Genomic DNA, 19200 nt, shown 5'->3' with positions numbered 1-19200 from the left:
ATTAATTTTAAGCCACACAAAGTCAACGTGTTAGTTCTTGCTCGGAATCTGCCATAAAATAAAAGTTTATTGATCTTTGAAAAGGTGTACTTGCGTTATTATGGCATTATCATTATATTAGTTGAAACTGGTCTTAGAACGACAATATTATCATTTATCGTGATCATTTCTTGGACAATTTATCGTCCAGCAAAATTTGTTATCTTGACAGGCCTACCAAGGAGGATAATGCTCTCGTCACATATGCAGCCTGGCGAGGAACATCCTGCTATGGTCTCAGAACAGATTTCTGTCGATCCGAGCGGTTCACATTGCCGGACACTTGAACTTCGGAGCGGATTTGCTCTTAAGACAGGGCCTGGAGAAGGGGGAATGGAGGTTGCACCCCCCAAAACGGTGAGCTATATATGGTGACCATTTAGAGAGGCGGAAGTTGACTTATTCATGTCGAGCACGACTGCTCATTGCCCGCTATGTTTCTCCCTACCCCTCCCATTGCACCATCAGACTGGACGCTCTAGCCCACAAATGGCACACAACCACTTTGTACGCTTTTTTTCCTCCGATTCAGCTAATCACAGTTGTGTTTTTCAGAATATGGTTGGACAGAGTGGAACAACTATTGTTGGTATCTCCGTGGTGGCTCACTCAGCTGTGGTTTGTGGAACTGTTAAGTCTGTTAGTGGGTTCTCCGTGGGAGATTCCCCTCAGACAAGACTTGCTGTTGCAAGCCCAGGGAAGGATCTGGCAGCCAAGGCTAGATCTGTGGAAGCTTTGGGCGTGGCCTTTGAGCAGAGTGTTTACTACCTGGTGACTTTGGGTCCTACTACCTAGACTTTGTAATATGGATCCAGCTTACAGCCCTGTCGCTTCAGTACTGGAGTTTCTTTAAGACCTTTTTTTTAAGGGGAGTAACACCATCTACTCTTAAGTGTATGTGGCAGCCATATCAGCTAACCGCACGTACGTAGACCGCGTCTCAGTGGGCCGTCATCCACTGGTCTCTCGATTTATGCAGGGTTTGTGACGGCTGTGACCTTTCTTTTTCCACTCTGCATGAGTTCCATCATGGGATCTATCCTTTGTATTATGAGGATAATCAGGACATCCGTTTGAGCCCTTGGAAACTGTAAAAAAAAATACAATCCTAACTCTAATAAGACAGTCCTATTGTTAGCTTTATCCTACCTCAGGAGAATTGGAGATTTAGAAGCTCTGTCTATTTCACCTTCGTACATGGATTTTGCACCAGGATTTGTGAAAGTTTTGCTGTGACCAAGGCCTGACTATATCTCTTGTCACTTCAAATCCTTTTCGCTTCCAGCAGGTGGTCTTGGAGGTTTTCTTCACCATGGTGGCGGGGTTAGGAGATCTAAGCCTTTGTCCTGTAGGACACTGAAGATCTATGTTGATAGTACAACCTGATGGCGTGAGTCCGACCAGCTGTTATTTGTTTTGGGTTTTTTGTTTTATTGAATAGGGAACGACATGCTGTGGTTTGGGCCGTTCCGTACCTTGATGGCTTTTCCTTAGTATCATGAAATCTGAGTGAAATAGCATGCGGCATGCGTAAGGCGGTGCCAAATGCTATTTGGCCATTAAGATTGGCGGGATGGGCTTCAGACATTCATCACATCAATAGGTGTTCCCATATGAAAAAAAGTGGTAACATTTGCCAAGTATTGTAAGCCATACTCGGAATTGGTGCTCTGCATTTAACCCATCCAAGTGAACACACACAGCAGTGAGAAGTGAACACACCGTGGTAAACTTATACTTAGCCTAACTAATATACTGGCATGTAAAATTGTGATTAAAAAAAGAAGAAAAAAAAAGTGATTTACTCACAATGTAGAGGATTACTAGACCACAGTTATTGTGAAAAAAGATAGGAAATTTCAGTTTTGACAATATGGGACCTTTAATTAAGTTTAGTTATTGAAGTTGTAGCAACTGCCTGTTTTTTGCAAAAACCGTTTCATGGCAAGGAAAAATATTTATGGCCAGTAAATTTTCTGAAGTCACCAGCCACTGGCAGATGTGAAAGTTAGTTGTAGGCCCTGCTTGCAAGTGGAGAAATTAGGACAAAAGTATTGCAATTTCCCTACAGTAGATTAAGGTAAAATTATATACCTTAAAAAAAAGTATTTATTTCACAGTGCAATTGCTTTACTGTCATATGAATATGAATATTAATATACAATTATTATTATTATTATTGTATGCTAATTAGCTTGGCTTCCAAATTCACCAGTCAGACTGATACACTATATCACAACTAAAAAGAGGGTTGAGGCCCCTTTAAATTTCAAGAACATTTACCAGATTTTTTATTTTTAGTTTGCACACTGAACCTGTGTTGGTACTCTTAATTTTGAACTCTCAAAGTCACCAGATTTATTAATTAACTTTAAAATGTACAAAATTCTTTAGGGGACTCTTGCTTTCAAAGCTAGCTTGCTATTGCTAGCTTTTCCGAAATCACCTACCATAAACCTTTAAAGGGCATTTATTTCTGTTTCACAATTACATGCATTTGGTAGATCTCTCTCTCTTTCTGCTTTATCGGCCTCAGTTTGATATTTACTGGGTGTCAAATGAGTTGTCTTGGTTACATCAAGCTGGCCAAACTTTCCTGTACCTCAAGGAAAATTCAATCAATGTGTCAGTTTTACAGTGACGCATGTGTCTAATTAGCTTGTTAAATGTTATCTCTTCTGTTGGTTACCTAAAAGATTTCAGTCGAGTGCTATTGCCTCACTGTGCCCTTTATATTAATATAAGATGTGTCGGCCACAAATAAACTTCTCAGAAAACTGGTAGTTACAAAACAACACTTCTCCAGTCTGTGGATGAGATGGTTGAAGAGGAGAAGAGAATTCTTCTTTGCGGTTTTGCCTCTGCCCTTGTTATTTTCATGAGGGTATTTTCACTGAGGTAAGGCAGGCAGATAAGAGCGCTGCGATATCAGTGGTGTTAATGGGCTGCTTTGATGTCTTCTCCATAGCAGACATCACTGCAACGTGTAGGTGGATGTGAGACTGATTGTGTAGTGCAGCTTGTAGCACATAACTTGTTTTTGCTTTTTTTTTATTGTCTGGATATCAGAATCCGGGCCAGGCCTAGCATATGCACATATGCAAATATTTGCAGTGAAAGAGTCCCGAATGTTTGGCTGGTTGAGTCGTTAGCATGCACCAGGCAAAAACAAAATCACTTAAATGTCAGATTTGTTTCTGAGAGAGTAGAATGTCATGCTTTCTTGAACTGTAGGTTTCGATTCTTTTGAGACCGTTATCATGTGAGTAGAGTCTCAGTACTGTTTGAATATACAGTCGTGGCCAAAAGTTTTGAGAATTACATAAATATTAGTTTTCAAAAAGTTTGCTGCTAAACTGCTTTTAGATCTTTGTTTCAGTTGTTTCTGTGATGTACTGAAATATAATTACAAGCACTTCATACGTTTCAAAGGCTTTTATCGACAATTACATGGCATTTAGTCAGTATTTGCAGTGTTGGCCCTTCTTTTTCAGGACCTCTGCAATTCGACTGGGCATGCTCTCAATCAACTTCTGGGCCAAATCCTGACTGATAGCAACCCATTCTTTCATAATCACTTCTTGGAGTTTGTCAGAATTAGTGGGTTTTTGTTTGTCCACCTGCCTCTTGAGGATTGACCACAAGTTCTCAATGGGATTAAGATCTGGGGAGTTTCAAGGCCATGGATCCAAAATTTCAACATTCTGGTCCCCGAGCCACTTAGTTATCACTTTTGCCTTATGGCACGGTGCTCCATCGTGCTGGAAAATGCATTGTTCTTCACCAAACTGTTGTTGGATTGTTGGAAGAAGTTGCTGTTGGAGGGTGTTTTGGTACCATTCTTTATTCATGGCTGTGTTTTTGGGCAGAATTGTGAGTGAGCCCACTCCCTTGGATGAGAAGCAACCCCACACATGAATGGTGTCAGGATGCTTTACTGTTGGCATGACACAGGACTGATGGTATCGTTCACCTTTTCTTCTCCGGACAAGCCTTTTTCCAGATGCCCCAAACAATCGGAAAGGGGTTTCATCGGAGAATATGACTTTGCCCCAGTCCTCAGCAGTCCATTCACTATACTTTCTGCAGAAGATCAATCTGTCCCTGATGTTTTTTTTGGAGAGAAGTGGCTTCTTTGCTGCCCTTCTTGACACCAGGCCATCTTCCAGAAGTCTTGGCCTCACTGTGCATGCAGATGCGCTCACACCTGCCTGCTGCCATTCCTGAGCAAGCTCTGCACTGGTGGCACTCCGATCCCGCAGCTGAATCCTCTTTAGGAGACGATCCTGTCGCTTGCTGGACTTTCTTGGACGCCCTGAGGCCATCTTTAAAATAATTGAACCTCTTTCCTTGAAGTTCTTGATGATCCTATAAATTGTTGATTTAGGTGCAATCTTAGTAGCCACAATATCCTTGCCTGTGAAGCCATTTTTATGCAACGCAATGATGGCTGCACGCGTTTCTTTGCAGGTCAACATTCTCACCTGAGTTAACAAGACGATTACTGAAATGATCTCAGCAGGTCTTTTAATGACAACAATGAAATGCAGTGGAAAGGTTTTTTTGGGATTAAGTTCATTTTCATGTGGCAAAGAAGGACTATGCAATTCATCTGATCACTCTTCATAACATTCTGGAGTTTATGCAAATTGCTATTATAAAAACGTAAGCAGCAACTTTTCCAATTTCCAATATTTATGTAATTCTCAAAACTTTTGGCCACGACTGTACGTTTTTGCAATGATATTAGTTATTAAAAAAATAAATAAATTATATAATATATATATATATAGGCAATGCTAGCAGATAGTTATAAATTTTTGCCATTACTCATACTTTGATGTGTAATTCAACACTCTAGCAGCCTATCAACAGACTAAAATGCACTATGAACATCTTAGCAACACCCTGGCAACAATCTATGATGTCATTCCCTATGTAAAAATAAACAGAGTATTTTATCATTTAATTTTGCTAGTTCTGAAAGCTAAAAAATATTTTATATTGTTTGCTTTAGTTTAAATATAAGTGTGCATTCCTCTACTTGTAAACAGGGTGCAGTGTATTCGTGTTCTGAGGGAGAGAAATTAATGAAAGAATAATAATTTTTTTTTGTTGACTAACTAACCCTTTAAAAAAGAAATCCAAGTTTGACAGATAATGATGTGGTCAAAGATATATTCCTAGAATGGTTATTAAAAAGTGCTCTGGTAGACAAGCTTCAGTACACCACTCTGTATTTTTCTGATAAATGTATGCTTATCATCAGCAAAAAAAGAAAAAATAATGAAAGTGGCAGTCAGACGGCCTCTTCAGGGAAATGGTCTCTCTTCTAATTTGTGTCAGAATAATCAAAAGCCATTTCCTCTTTCCCATTTTCTGGCTCTTTCTGTGGTCTGTTTCTGTGTCTCACCTCTCAGACTTAACCACAGCTTGCTCTACTAGACCCTTTTTTACAAGCTGACGGTAACCTGTCAAACCTGACTTCCCTAAACCAGTGCTACATGTGTGACTACAATTTTAAACCATTTCAAGAAAAGGGGACATTTAAGCAAAAATGCTTTGCAGGATTTGTTTAATACAACGAACTGAACAAATTATAAATGTTAAATTGCAAGGTTCTAAATGAATCGGCTGAAGATATAAACATGTACTGTAGATCATATAAACTGCACTGTGTTGAAGGTAAATAGACCGCAATAGCGACATTAAGTTTGCGTTCAGTGCTGTGATATGAAGTAATTTGCTGACTGCTACATTTGTTTTGGTTTGCACGAAACTGTTGATCGCATGCATATCCGTGCTGCCATGTACTGTAAACAAAACTCTGTATGCATCTGCAAAACTCAACAAATCATTATGATTTAATATCTTTGTTTGTATTGCATTTCATGTGAGAAAATGTTGTTTATAGCATATAGCAAATATAATGAGAATATGTGTATGTATTTGTGTTTATACAAATGTGTGTGTGTGTGTGTGTGTGTGTGTGTGTTTGTAAAGGGATGCACAGAAGTTTTTGGTCTGGTTCTCATGAGCACTTGTAGATAGATTTGGTTTTGTGCTCACAGAGCACATAGTTTTACTCTTTAACTATTACTATAAAAATAAAATAGTTATTAATAGTGATAATAGTATTATTGCATTTATTTATTTTTATATTTTAATAAAATAAACAAGTTTGAATGGATAACTATAAAAAATATTATTATATTATAAAATATTATAAAAAAATAATTAAAATAATCAGTTTGAAAATACTATTATATTTAAAAAATAATTTGAGTATAGAAAAAAATACAGTTAGTTTATAGTACACTTAAAAATGCAATGCTAATTAACTTTTATAAATGAATTTTCATTATTTTCAAATCTAAAATCAGCAAGCTCTTGTTTTGGTGGGTTGCTAGTAAGTATTTGTGCTGCTGGGTTTAGCGCTGCAGAGTGAAGAGCGTAAGTGAAAGAAATGTCTCAGTTTTGCATTTTGCTCTGAAAGTGGCAGTGCATTGCCTAGATTTATGCTTTCAGTTTGAGTGGAAGTCTTTTACAATATTGCAGATAGTCGATCTAAAACAGTGATTGTGCATGAATAGCTGTCAACAATTTTGGTATGCAAATGATCGGTCTGAACATTTTTACTAGGACTTTGAACCCTGGCGTCACAAGCTTGTGCAGCACTGTCAGAATACATGCAATTTTGTGCATGCATTAGAAAATATAAGATTCTGCACTTTATTTACTTATCATTTGAGGCCATTTCAGTCATCATACAGTAGGCTAACCATTGGGTTGGGCGATATGGTCATTTTTCAAATTGTCATACCGTCAGCCCGTGAGATCGACGATACACAATATTATCGTGCATGGGTGGAGCAAGAGAGAGACTCTTAGTTCTTGTCATAGCATAACTATTTGCTGTTTTAAACTGCGCAGGTGTGCGAGAGAGAGCCTATGGAATCACAAATAATCTAAAAAATATGCTTAAAACATACTGACTGATTTAACTAACGTTAAATATAAAAGTACTGTAAAAAATACGCAACGTGTCATATCGAGCATCCTGCGACAAATATGCCGCATCTACGCACTGAGGTAATCAGTCTAAATGTTCTGCAAAACCAGTCAGTGGTGAAAATCAATAGTAGATTTCTTTTAAAGTCCAACAGTTTAACACTAATATTGGACATAAACGAACATGCTAAATATAAAAGTATTCAAAACAGGTAAGTTCATATATTTGGAGAATTGAACTGATGCATCAGTCATACAGCGCTCCGGACCGCGTGCCTCATGACGAGACCGACGCACCGTCACAGAAACAAGAATGAGATGCGCTCTAACATAACTGTGGCATTAAACTCAGTTAGTAAGGGCTCGTTTAAAATATTGCACACATATAATATTGGCCATTCAGATTACTTGTTTAAGTGCAATGACATACCTTCTGCAGATGATGTACGTCTGTTTGTGGATGGAGACTTTGTAACGGCCAAAACTCTGAATTTTGCATGCATCACATTATAGTGCGGTGTGCATGAAAATAATAACAAGGTGGCAGAGCGAACTTCTCATCCATAGTGATTCTCACGTAGTCCTTCTACATCATCACCACACAGTGAGTGTTATAAGTTAAGTGATCAGACTTCAAGAGAAGGACTACGTGAGAACCACTATGGATGTTCGCTTTGCCACCTTATTATTTTGTCTTTACTTTATTTGTAATGCCAAGAAAGAGTTAATCTCTCATGTATGAGAAGAGCGCGTTGCCGTACCAGCCATTAAATGTGTGGGACACCAACTCCTCGTTTTCTATCTCTTTTATTTTATGGATTTAACGAGTTATCTGAGTCAAAGCGGACAACTTCAGCAACTACAAGCTCTAATCCTCTATTGCGCTCGCGGTGTGTGTGTGTGTGTGTGTGTGTGTGGAAATGAAATAGCTGGGCAGTTTGATTGCCGAATTATAATAGGCCGCCTATTAAAAATAATAATAGCTATTATTATTATAATCTAATACATTAATAGTAGAATTAACCAAATATAGTCTTGATTATCGACAAAGAAATCTGCTTATTATCTCTGACTATCGTTGATACACGATTCTATCGGCACAACCCTACTAACCACCAGCATCAGCCACCTCTTCTTCTCATCGGAGTCATCACTAAACAGTCTCTCTCTGTCGGTGCTTCGTGCTTGTAATGATTTCTGCATCTTTCTCTGATAGTTTTAAATACTTCCACACTGCCGACATGTTTGCTGCATTAGTGCGTGCCTTTATTTGAACGCGTTAGTCATTGTTTGGTAAATATTATTCGGCCGAACACCGAATTTATTTTTTGTTTTTTGCCATTTTCGGCCAAATAATTTCATTTGCTGAACATTCGGTGCATCACATATACTAACACATATATGGATATGGAAAAACATGTGGATTTAGTAGTTAGCTTCAGTTGGTTAAATGTAGGGTTATGTGTTTAAACGCATTACATTTGCTATTTTTATTGATTAATTTTGTAATTTATTATTAAAGCTGAACAAGTATGAATCATTGTGTTTTTGTAAAAACAATGAAACCATCAGATAACAGTTGTAAAACAACTGACAAAATCTCTCCCACTGCAAAAACGGCATTGTTTAGGAAACACTGATATGCAATATCAAGATTTGAAATGTAAGCTCTTTATTGACTTTATACTGGTGTGGTTTGACAAATGTTTTTGCACTCCACAGCGCATATATTTCGTTATGTAAGCCAACAGCATTTTTCCCTTTATGAACGGAATGCATTGGCTGCAAAATAGTTTTACGATTAATTTCAAATTATTGATATTAAATTATGAAACTGCACAAGTTTCATATTTATCTCTCCAAGTTCTGTATATATACCAAAACTGAGATAAACCAACATTTGGTCATTTTAAAAACCATCAACATTAACATTTTTAGTAAGCACATGGTCTGTTGTAGGACTGTGTTGTGAAGCGCTCGGTTGAGGAAGCCGGTGGGAATCCTTATGTAAATGCAAAGTTCTGGTCTATCTTTTGTTGTGGCTCTCGTTGCTCTGATGTACATCGATTTGCCTTACACCATCACCGCACCGCCTCTAACCTACTTTCCTTTTCCCGTAAAGCCTGTGAAATAGAAGCTAGTACCTGTGTGTTACCAGCAAGCCTCTGCCACGCAAACGCACACATACACGCACATCACATGACCTTCCTTCACCACAAGCCACAGGTAGAGGATGAGCACAGAAGGGACCAGGTCGGGTGTGTAGATCAGGATTTCAAACAGGTCCTTGTGCAGATGACAGGAAGTATGAGGTTTATGTAGTGCAGAGATGAAGGGCGAAACCGCCACCGTATTAGAAGCTTCCTCTGTTTTCTCATTATACGATTTACATACTGCACAACAATCAGGGTGCATGTGTTAGCACAGGCACACCTGCTGCGCAGTTTGCTGGAAGCACACCTGTAGCCTGGTGGCATGCTTAAGCGACCCAATTTCGGGAGATTAAAAAAGCACAATTCAGCGTTTCTGCAAATGCTGCTAGGTCATTTGGGTGGGCTGAGCTGACGGATACGTTCACATCAGTGCAACATACATCAGTCTGATGTCACAGATCTGTTGTTTTGATTAAAATGATGTCACGCATATATGAAGGGATGCAACACATGTTATACGACCACGCATTAGACTTTAGTAAACCCCTACATGTGTTTTATATATATATTTGACTGATCTTGATAGCAGAGGCACAAAGTGTGAGGTCATCACAAAGGCTGATCAGCTGCCTTGTATCTATTCAGTCCTTTCTCGTAAATAGCTTGTCTTGACGATAGTAATAGTCTTGACGTTATACTTTGCACTTTGAATAGAATTCACTCATTAAGTCTGTGACCACAAGCAGACCACAGATGGCTCTTTTTTTTGCAAGTGTGGTGTCCTACTGAGTGCTCCACTTCTCAGCTGCGAGCACATGTTCTTCGAACCGTGTCACTGTGACCTGTTGTGGTCCTGTTTTTTTTTTTTTTTCGAGTTGTTTTTAACTCTTGCGCTGCCAGACACCTTATGTTCCTTAAAGCTGTTTTCTGAACATGAAGAGAAACTGTAGATTGAGAACATCATTTCACACATCGAAACAGTAGAGGTGGGTTCTTTGAATCCTCGCAGGCGTTCTTTGAAAAGCAGACAGAGTGGTTCATAGAGCAATAGTGCAACTGTGAGACCACGAGCAGGTGATTGTTCAGTGTTTTCCTGCTGTTCTGAGAATGAACAGCTTATCTCTTGTGCTGTTGTCATAAATGAGGTTGGAGGTCCTTTTGTGTTATGCCCAACAGCACTGCCTAGTGCTTGTAACGTCTGAGTTATTGGAGCTCCTCGGAAACATCTCTGCTGTCCGTGCTGCACTTACGATGCGTGTCCTTGACTGTTTAGCAGCTGTTTCCGGTCTTAGCGGGTTCTTGTTTCTGAGAAGCCAGAGACTGTTTTCCTTTCACTGCTTCTTTAAGTTCTGCAGACGTTGTAAAAGCAGCTCTTGCTGTTATGGTTTAAGTGTGTATATGTTGTGCCAAGATCAAGCAGGAATAAGTTTATTATATGTATTTGTTTTATAGGAAAATATTTGAAAAAATGTGCAGAGTTTTTATAATATATATATATATATATATATATATATATATATATATATATATATATATATATGAAGAGTTCAGATCCAAAAGCCTTTTTCAGGCTCCTATATTTATGTTCAGTTATTTCACTTTAATAGCCTGGAAAAGGACCTGCACATTGACATTAAAGTAAAATGACTTAACATAAGCATAGGAGCTTGATAAAAATCCAAATGTTAGATGAAAATTTCAGATGGCACTTAGAGGCTTTTGCATCTGAACTCTTCATATATATATATATATATAGAGAGAGAGAGAGAGAGAGAGAGAGAGAGAAAGTTATGGGTTGTTTATTTATTGAAATATCATGTTTAAATATTCACATTTGCATATATAAATACCTAATAAACTTATTGATGTTTTAAGGGTGGGGGTGTTGCTACTGTTTTTAAAAATAATTTTAAAAACAATCAACTGCAAACGGATGTGTACTCAAGCTTTGAAGTACAGTTAATGAGAATTAAAATAGGGAGTCCTGTATTATGTGCATTGATTTACAGGCCTCCTAAATTTAACAAAGATTTCATTCAACAATTCTCTGAGTTTCTTTCTAATATTGTATCCTGTTGTGATAGGCTGTTGATTCTAGGAGACTTTAACATTCATATTTGTTGTCCATCTAAACCTTTGGTGAAAGAATTTTCTTGTCTTATTGAATCTTTTAACCTGTCACAATCAGTCTTTAGCCCTACTCATAATCGGGGTCACATTTTAGATCTGGTGTTGTCACATGGTTTTTCTGTAACAAATCTGAGAGTACATGATGCTGCTATTTCAGACCATATGCCAATTGTGTTTGAATCTGTTTGTATTGTTCCCACCTCAACTCGCTCAAAGTCTTTGAACTACTCTCGTTTTATCCAATCTTCTACTGCCAGCTTATTTTCCGAGTACTATCAGGCCAACCTTGCGGACAACATCCCATTTGACAAACTAAATACTGAAGAGATGGTGGAGGTTTTTACTAAAGCCTGCTCCATTTCTTTAGACGTTGTTGCTCCCCTTAAGCCCAGGAAAGCTATGGGAAAGGGCCCCACACAGCCTTGGCTAAATGATTTTACTCGCTCTCTTAGACAAGAGTGTCGTAAGGCAGAGCGAAAGTGGAAAAAAGATAAACTACAAATTTCATATGAATGGTTAACTGCATGCTTAATCACTTACCAAATATCAGTGAAAGAGGAAAAATCCAAATTCCTCTCAAAACTCATCACAGAAAATGCAAATCGGCCGAGAATGCTGTTTAAGACAATTGATTCTGTGCTAAAACCCTTACCAGCCCCTACTCTTGTTCTATCTCGAGAAACATGTGAGAACTTTTCACAGTTTTTTAATGAAAAAGTTTTGACGATCAAGGGTTCCATTAAGCCAGTAATATATACTCCACCTTTGACCTGTTCACCAATCGATTCACTAACTTGTTTTCACCCTGTTTCCTCTTCTCAGCTGGCTGATATTGTTTCTAGGGCAAAATGTTCCAGTTGTGAGTCTGATGTTGTTCCTACTCGTCTCTTTAAGGAAGTGTTCGAAACTTTGTGCCCAGCTGTAACAGACATTATTAACAGTTCTCTAGCGACCGGAATTGTCCCTGCTAGTTTTAAACATGCTGTAGTTCACCCTCTGCTTAAGAAACCCCATTTGGATCCATCTCTCCTCAATAATTTTAGACCTATATCTAAGTTGCCTTTTATTTCTAAACTTTTAGAGAGAATTGTGCATAGCCAGTTGAATACTTATCTCAGTACATCCAATATTTCTGGTACTTTTCAGTCTGGTTTTAGATCTATGCACAGTACAGAAACTGCTTTGTTGAAGGTCAACAATGACCTTTTGCAAATCCTCGACACCGGATCGCACGCAGTACTTGTCTTACTAGATTTAAGCGCTGCTTTTGATACGATCGACCATAGTACCTTGCTGCATCGGTTGGAAAAAGTGGTGGGCATTCAGGGCGTTGCCTTGCAGTGGTTAGCCTCGTATCTCAAAGACAGAACCTTCTCAGTAAATATGGGGAAATTTACTTCTACATCTGTTCCCTTACTTTGTGGTGTGCCCCAAGGGTCCATTTTAAGCCCGCTCCTCTTTTCACTCTATATGTTGCCACTGGGTGCCCTTTTTGTGAAACATAGGATATCCTATCACTGTTACGCTGACGATACACAGTTTTATCTACCGGCTAAAACTGATATGTCCTATCCCCTGGAAGCACTGTGTGACTGTTTTGAGGAGATCAAATGTTGGATGGCAAATAATTTCTTACAATTAAATGAAAGTAAGAGCGAAATTTTGATCTTAGGCCCATCTAGTTTCTCATCTACTTCTAATTTCGGTTCCTTCCCTGTCAGTGCTCGACCTCATGTAAGGAATCTCGGAGTTACATTGGATTCGGCACTTAATTTTGAAAAACAAGTCAGCTCAGTGGTAAAAGGCAGTTTCTTTCACTTGAGATCGATTGCAAAAGTAAAACATTTCTTGTCTCGGAAAGATTTAGAGATTGTAATCCATGCCTTCATTACATCACGGCTGGACTACTGTAATTCCCTGTACTGTGGTCTGCCTCAAACTACTATCTCTCGCCTGCAAGTTGTTCAAAATGCTGCAGCGAGACTTCTGACCGGTACTAAAAAGAGAGATCACATCTCACCTATCCTAGAAATTTTACATTGGCTTCCGGTAAAGTTCAGAATCGGTTTTAAAATTGCAGTTTTTGTGTACAAGGCGCTATCCGGTGTTGCACCAAAATACTTATCTGACCTTCTGACTTTGTACACTCCCCAAAGGACTCTCAGGTCTTGCAATCAGCTTCTTTTAACTGTCCCACGCTTTCGCTGTAAAACTAAGGGTGGTCGGGCCTTCTCTGCTGTGGCACCTAAACTCTGGAATAGTTTACCCTTCGCTGTGAGGTCTGCCCCGTCATTATCCAGTTTTAAATCAGCTCTAAAAACTTATTTATTCTCTTTGGCTTTTAATTAAGTCACTTTTGATTGATTTTAAATGATCTATTAAATGGATTATATCGGGTGTAATCGTGTCTATAATTGTATTTTTTCTTGCCTATTCTAATGCTTTTTATTTGCACACTGTAGCTCTGTACAGCACTTTGGCGCAGCTCTGTTGTTTTTAAATGTGCTATAGAAATAAAATTTGACTTGACTTGACTTAAGACAAAGTTTCTGTTTCCTCTAAGCTGTAAATTTGAAATAAATAATAAATAAAAACATAATAAAAAAATAAAAATGAATGAATATATATATATATATATATATATATGTAATGTGTACATACACACATACAGACAGCGCCTTGCAAAAGTATTCATAGTTCATACCCCTTCCTTTTTTATGTTTTGTTGTTACTGAATTTTTAAATTGTTTTAAATAGTTTTTCCCTCATCTAAACTCATCTCACTCTCTCTTTTATTTATTTATATATTAGGGCTGGTAAGCAATTTTTTTAGTCCGGAAAATACGGTAATTAACGCGTTAAATCACCAGCCCTAATATATATATATATATATATATATATATATAAAATAATATTATATATAATATATATAGTGTTATCAATATAATAATAACAATATTATAACTATTATACCCAAGAAGGAAGATTTTCATGAGCATCAAACACTGTACATATTAGTCATACGCCTCATCCATTGGTCATTTCATTTTAGAGCAATGCCGGTGTTCGTCGCTTCACCAAGCCCACGGAAAGTCTGGAGCGTTCCCTGGAGATGAGTCGTCAACGTGGGAGAAAGAGGACCCAGAAAAGACCCAACTACAAAAATGTGGGCGAGGAAGAAGAGGAAGAGCGGGGATCAGAAGAAAGGCCGGAAGAAGAGAAGGAAAAGGCTAAAGGTACAGAGGCTAGTTCAAAGGCCAGCAGGACAAGTGGGGACAAGGAAGGTGAGTAGCACTAGATGAATGTCCCAGCATTACTGACTGACCCTCCATTCTTTGGATCACACCACAGCACACTTAGGCTGTGGTTCTGCTCTCAAAACTGAACAAACTTCACACAAATTTATGGTGAGGCTTAAAGGGAAATTACACCCATATGTCTGATTCCTTTCTGTATAATACAAAAAGGTAAATTTTATGGTGATTTACCCAAGTAGGATATAGATTGGTAGGATATAGATTGGAACAATAATCCTATCAACCGATCAGATTTTAGGTTTAAGGTCCTTAGGTTTAAGGAATTTCTGTATGAGTTGTTTCATATTTGTCATCTTAAAAATTTGTCATGCACAGAAACCTCTGATGCGTATTAATTAATCCATTGTGAAAAAAATCAGAAAACAATTTAAAATGCAGTTCAAGCAGTGAGGATGATTTTGTTGTCCTCTCTCTTCTTAAAAAGAGAAAAAGAAACAGGAAATATTGGATCCATCTTCCAATCCAAGGAGAGTTCCACCTCCTTATCAAGGAGCTGTGGGATTATCCCAGGTGATTCAAAGTTTACTTCACGATGTCAGTGGCTCAGTTTAATGCTTTGCTAGCGATAGAGCCACATATTAAAAAGAAGACCACCAATTTCCATGAACTCAGTGTGCACGGACCTATACAGTGTTTTGTGCAGTGAGAAGAAAGTGGATCAACTTGTTTTGTTTGTTTTGCATTTGCTTGTACGGTGTCTCTGAATTGTCAAATCACCTCTCAGAATGCATGCATGCAAAGGCCTTTAGACTTAATTTATACTTAATGGGGTTATTGATTTGAACAATGTTCTAATTATTTTCCAATGATTTCATGGATAGGTTAGGGTTTGGTCTTTGATTGTTTCTCAGCAATGTTGTTCCAGGACCAACAATGATGACAGTGTTAATCCAGCAGTATGTCCTACTTGGCTAAATTATGTTTTGCCAGTTGCGAGAGTACTCCACCTTCTCATGTCATTTCTGTGTTTGGACACAGTCACTTTGCTCCATATTCAGTTTGTGCGCCCCATTTCTCGGATTGGGCAAAACCTCACCCCCACCCTCTTCTACCTCGGTAGACATTATTGTGTCTTCTTAATCTTGCTGGGAGTTGTCAGACTTGAGAGGGAAAGTGAGCTAAGCCCTCGTCCTTCCCCACGTCTGACACACAGCCAGTTACATGAAGTTAATTTAAGTAACTTTTAAAATATGTGGCTAGTTTAAAGGATTAGTTCACTTCCAGAATAAAAATGTCCTGATAATTTACTCACCCCCATGTCATCCAAGATGTTCATGTCTTTCTTTTAGTTGCAAAGAAATGAAGGTTTTTGAGGAAAAATGTTTCTACATATAATGGACTTTAATGGTGGCCAACAGGTTGAATGTTTAAATTGCAGTTTCAGTTCAGCTACAAAGGACTCTACATGATCCCAACCGAGGAATAAAGGTCTTATCTTGTGAAACAATTGGTCATTTTTGGGGCGGGCCGAGAGCCTTGGGAACGGAGCTGAATGGTAACGCCTCTCATCGGTCTCGAGTCTCACGGATAAGGAACTGTCATGATATTTTAAGTTTTTTGTTATTAAATTTAAATGTTCACCGGTTCCCACTGCCTCCTTCCTGATCTACGAACTTTGTTACATATACCTTTTAACCAAAAATGCACATCTTGCACCAGCTCTGCGTTGCGCGACCACAAATTCACGCATAAATATTTAATACATAATCTATAATCTATATATAATCTGTTCTGCGGAACTCTGCGGTTTTCCCCCTGACAATCAGTGCCAAATATGTTTAAAGAAAAATACATTATAATTCAATCTGGTGGTCACTACAATAATATTCTAGAAAACATTCCCTTGTGGTTTGGGCTGTTAGATTCAGTTTTGAAAGTTATTAAATGCAACCAAGTGGTTTCCGTTTTTGAAATGTCTGCAGGCATATAATTATTTCAAGGGAAATCCATTAGTGTAACTTGAGACAGCTAAGATCAGCTTTATGCGGGGATCTTCCATGACAGACATCTGACATACACAATGCCAAAATCCAGCTCTGCTGTTATACTCTCTGTGTTGTGTTTGTGTTTTACAGAAATTGAGATGGTGGTGATGGAAAAAGGTAGGATCTCTGAAGTGTCCACGTTGACGGAACAGAACATTACAGACGAGGAGAAGAGCGCGGCAGCAGCACGATCTGAAGGACAAAAAAGCAGGTACACAAGCAACCACCACCTTAATTGCAGACCTAGAAGAAAACATGGCTCTTTTTAGCCTTGGAAAACACATACAGTACAGACCAAAAGTTTGGACACACCTTCTCATTCAAAGAGTTTTCTTTATTTTCATGACTATGCAAATTGTAGATTCACACTGAAGGCATCAAAACTATGAATTAACACATGTGGAATTATATATGGAATTATATACATAACAAAAAAGTGTGAAACAACTGAAAATGTGTCGTATTCTAGGTTCTTCAAAGTAGCCACCTTTTGCTTTGATTACTGCTTTGCACACTCTTGGCATTCTCTTGATGAGCTTCAAGAGGTAGTCACCTGAAATGGTCTTCCAACAGTCTTGAAGGAGTTCCCAGAGATGCTTAGCACTTGTTGGCCCTTTTCGATTGGGTTCAGGTCCGGTGACTGTGGAGGCCAGGTCATCTGGCAAGCAACCCCATTACTCACCTTCTTGGTCAAATAGCCCTTGATGCCTTCAGTGTGACTCTACAATCTTCATAGTCATGAAAATAAAGAAAACTCTTTGAATGAGAAGGTGTGTCCAAACTTTTGGTCTGTACTGTATATATTAACAACATTATAATTTTAAGAATGTCCACAAATAATTTTTGTCAGATTACGCTAACCTGCTGTGACATTTTCATTAAGGGTCAGATGCATTTTTTGCAGCTCCGCCTTTTAGTTGAAGATAAACATGAGAAGCAGCAGTTTGGTATATCTATTAAAACTTTATTGTAGTCCAAAATTGTGCTTTATGAGTGTTAGCATTGTTAAAGGATGTTATCATTGAACCAGTGACCCTGCAATTGGCTTTTTATGCGCCGTTCATCGAAGTGCAGCAAAGCTCCCCTATTTAGATTGCCGTGCTCCACAGAAAGAAGGCCAAGGACGTGTTCAGACTATTCCACAAGCCTTTCAAAAGCAATATTAATTTGTTTTCTCTATCCCAAGAAGTACATGGCATGCATGTGAAAAAGCAGGGTTCTTAGGAATACTCTGCATGGACATGATTTGATACTTCAGAAGAAGAGTTTACACCGATGGGGAATATTTTTAGTTAGGGAGGGAGGTAACTAGAGTTTAGTCTGGATATGAGCACTTGTTATAGCCAGTCTTAGTTTGGCCTGATTTATAGACACAAATATCTCACCTAGTAAATGCTTTTGGCGTTTGCAACACTCAAAGAATACACTATGTCATCACAAACTGTGCAATGCACGTTGTGCACATTGTTCTGTTTTTAATATTCCCAGCAGAGAATGAAAGAATAGCTGTGATCTTCTTGTTGTTCTAGGCCCATCTTGGACTTGTTGTATAATGCACTGGACTGTGACTCAGAGGATTACCAGGCTCTGTTTGTGCTTTGTCTCCTGTATGCCATGTCTCACAGTAAAGGTATCTCATCTGTCTCAACAGACTCGAACAAAACACTCAAAATAAATTTATAATTATGGTTATAGATATGAAAGGGTTTTTGTATCAAATATTTAACTTAATTTTTGCCATCACACAAATAAATTATTTCTTTTTATTAAAATTGGAGAAATTTTATAAATTTTTATAATATTTACTTACTATTTTAAAGAAATTACATCCAACCATTCAAAATGCACACATATAAACTCGTTTGCTTACTTTTTACATTTACATTTACATTTAATCATTTAGCAGACGCTTTTATCCAAAGCGACTTACAAATGAGAACAATAGAAGCAGTCAGGTCAACAAGAGAACAACAACAGTATACAAGTGCCATGACAAGTCTCAGTTAGTCTAGTATAGAACGCATAGGTAGGTTTTTTTTTTTTTTAATATAAAATTAAAAGACAAGAAAAGGAAAAGTGCTAGTGTTAGTTGGTTAAGTGCAGGCGAAAAAGATGAGTCTTTAGATGTTTCTTGAAAATGAGTAACGACTCAGCTGTGCAAATTAGGATAGGGAGGTCATTCCACCAGCTGGGCACAGTCCAGGAAAAGGTCCGTGAGAGTGATTTTGAACTTCTTTGGGATGGAACCACAAGGCGTCGTTCACTTGGAGAGCGCAAACTTCTGGAGGGCACATAAGATTTAACCAATGAGTTTAGGTAAGTTGGTGCCATGCCAGTGGTCGTCTTGTAGGCTAGCATCAGTACCTTGAATTTGATGCGAGAAGCTACTGGTAGCCAGTGTAACCTGATGAGGAGAGGAGTAACGTGAGCTTTTTTTGGCTCATTGAAGACAACCCTCGCTGCTGCATTCTGGATCAATTGCAGAGGCTTGACAGTACATGCAGGAAGGCCCACCAGGAGAGCATTACAATAGTCCAGTCTGGAGAGAACGAGAGCTTGGACAAG

At 38.4% G+C, this 19200-nt stretch overlaps 1 protein-coding gene across 3 annotated transcripts in view; it reads left to right on the top strand.

The window, feature by feature from the left end:
- The window catches only part of LOC132149070 (protein CLEC16A-like), a 71778-nt gene that overhangs the window by 15296 nt on the left and 37282 nt on the right, over positions 1 to 19200 (top strand). For 2 of the 3 annotated variants that reach the window (XM_059557986.1, XM_059557984.1), the window contains exons 10-12: positions 14386 to 14617; positions 16726 to 16846; positions 18165 to 18265. In XM_059557986.1, the coding sequence (XP_059413969.1) occupies positions 14386 to 14617; positions 16726 to 16846; positions 18165 to 18265 (454 nt within the window). The remainder of the gene's footprint in view (positions 1 to 14385; positions 14618 to 16725; positions 16847 to 18164; positions 18266 to 19200) is intronic. The other variant, XM_059557985.1, reaches the window with a different exon arrangement.

Source organism: Carassius carassius, chromosome 9 (assembly GCF_963082965.1).
Source record: "Carassius carassius chromosome 9, fCarCar2.1, whole genome shotgun sequence".
Lineage (NCBI taxonomy): Eukaryota > Metazoa > Chordata > Actinopteri > Cypriniformes > Cyprinidae > Carassius > Carassius carassius.
This window is presented reverse-complemented; position numbering and strand designations above follow the sequence as displayed.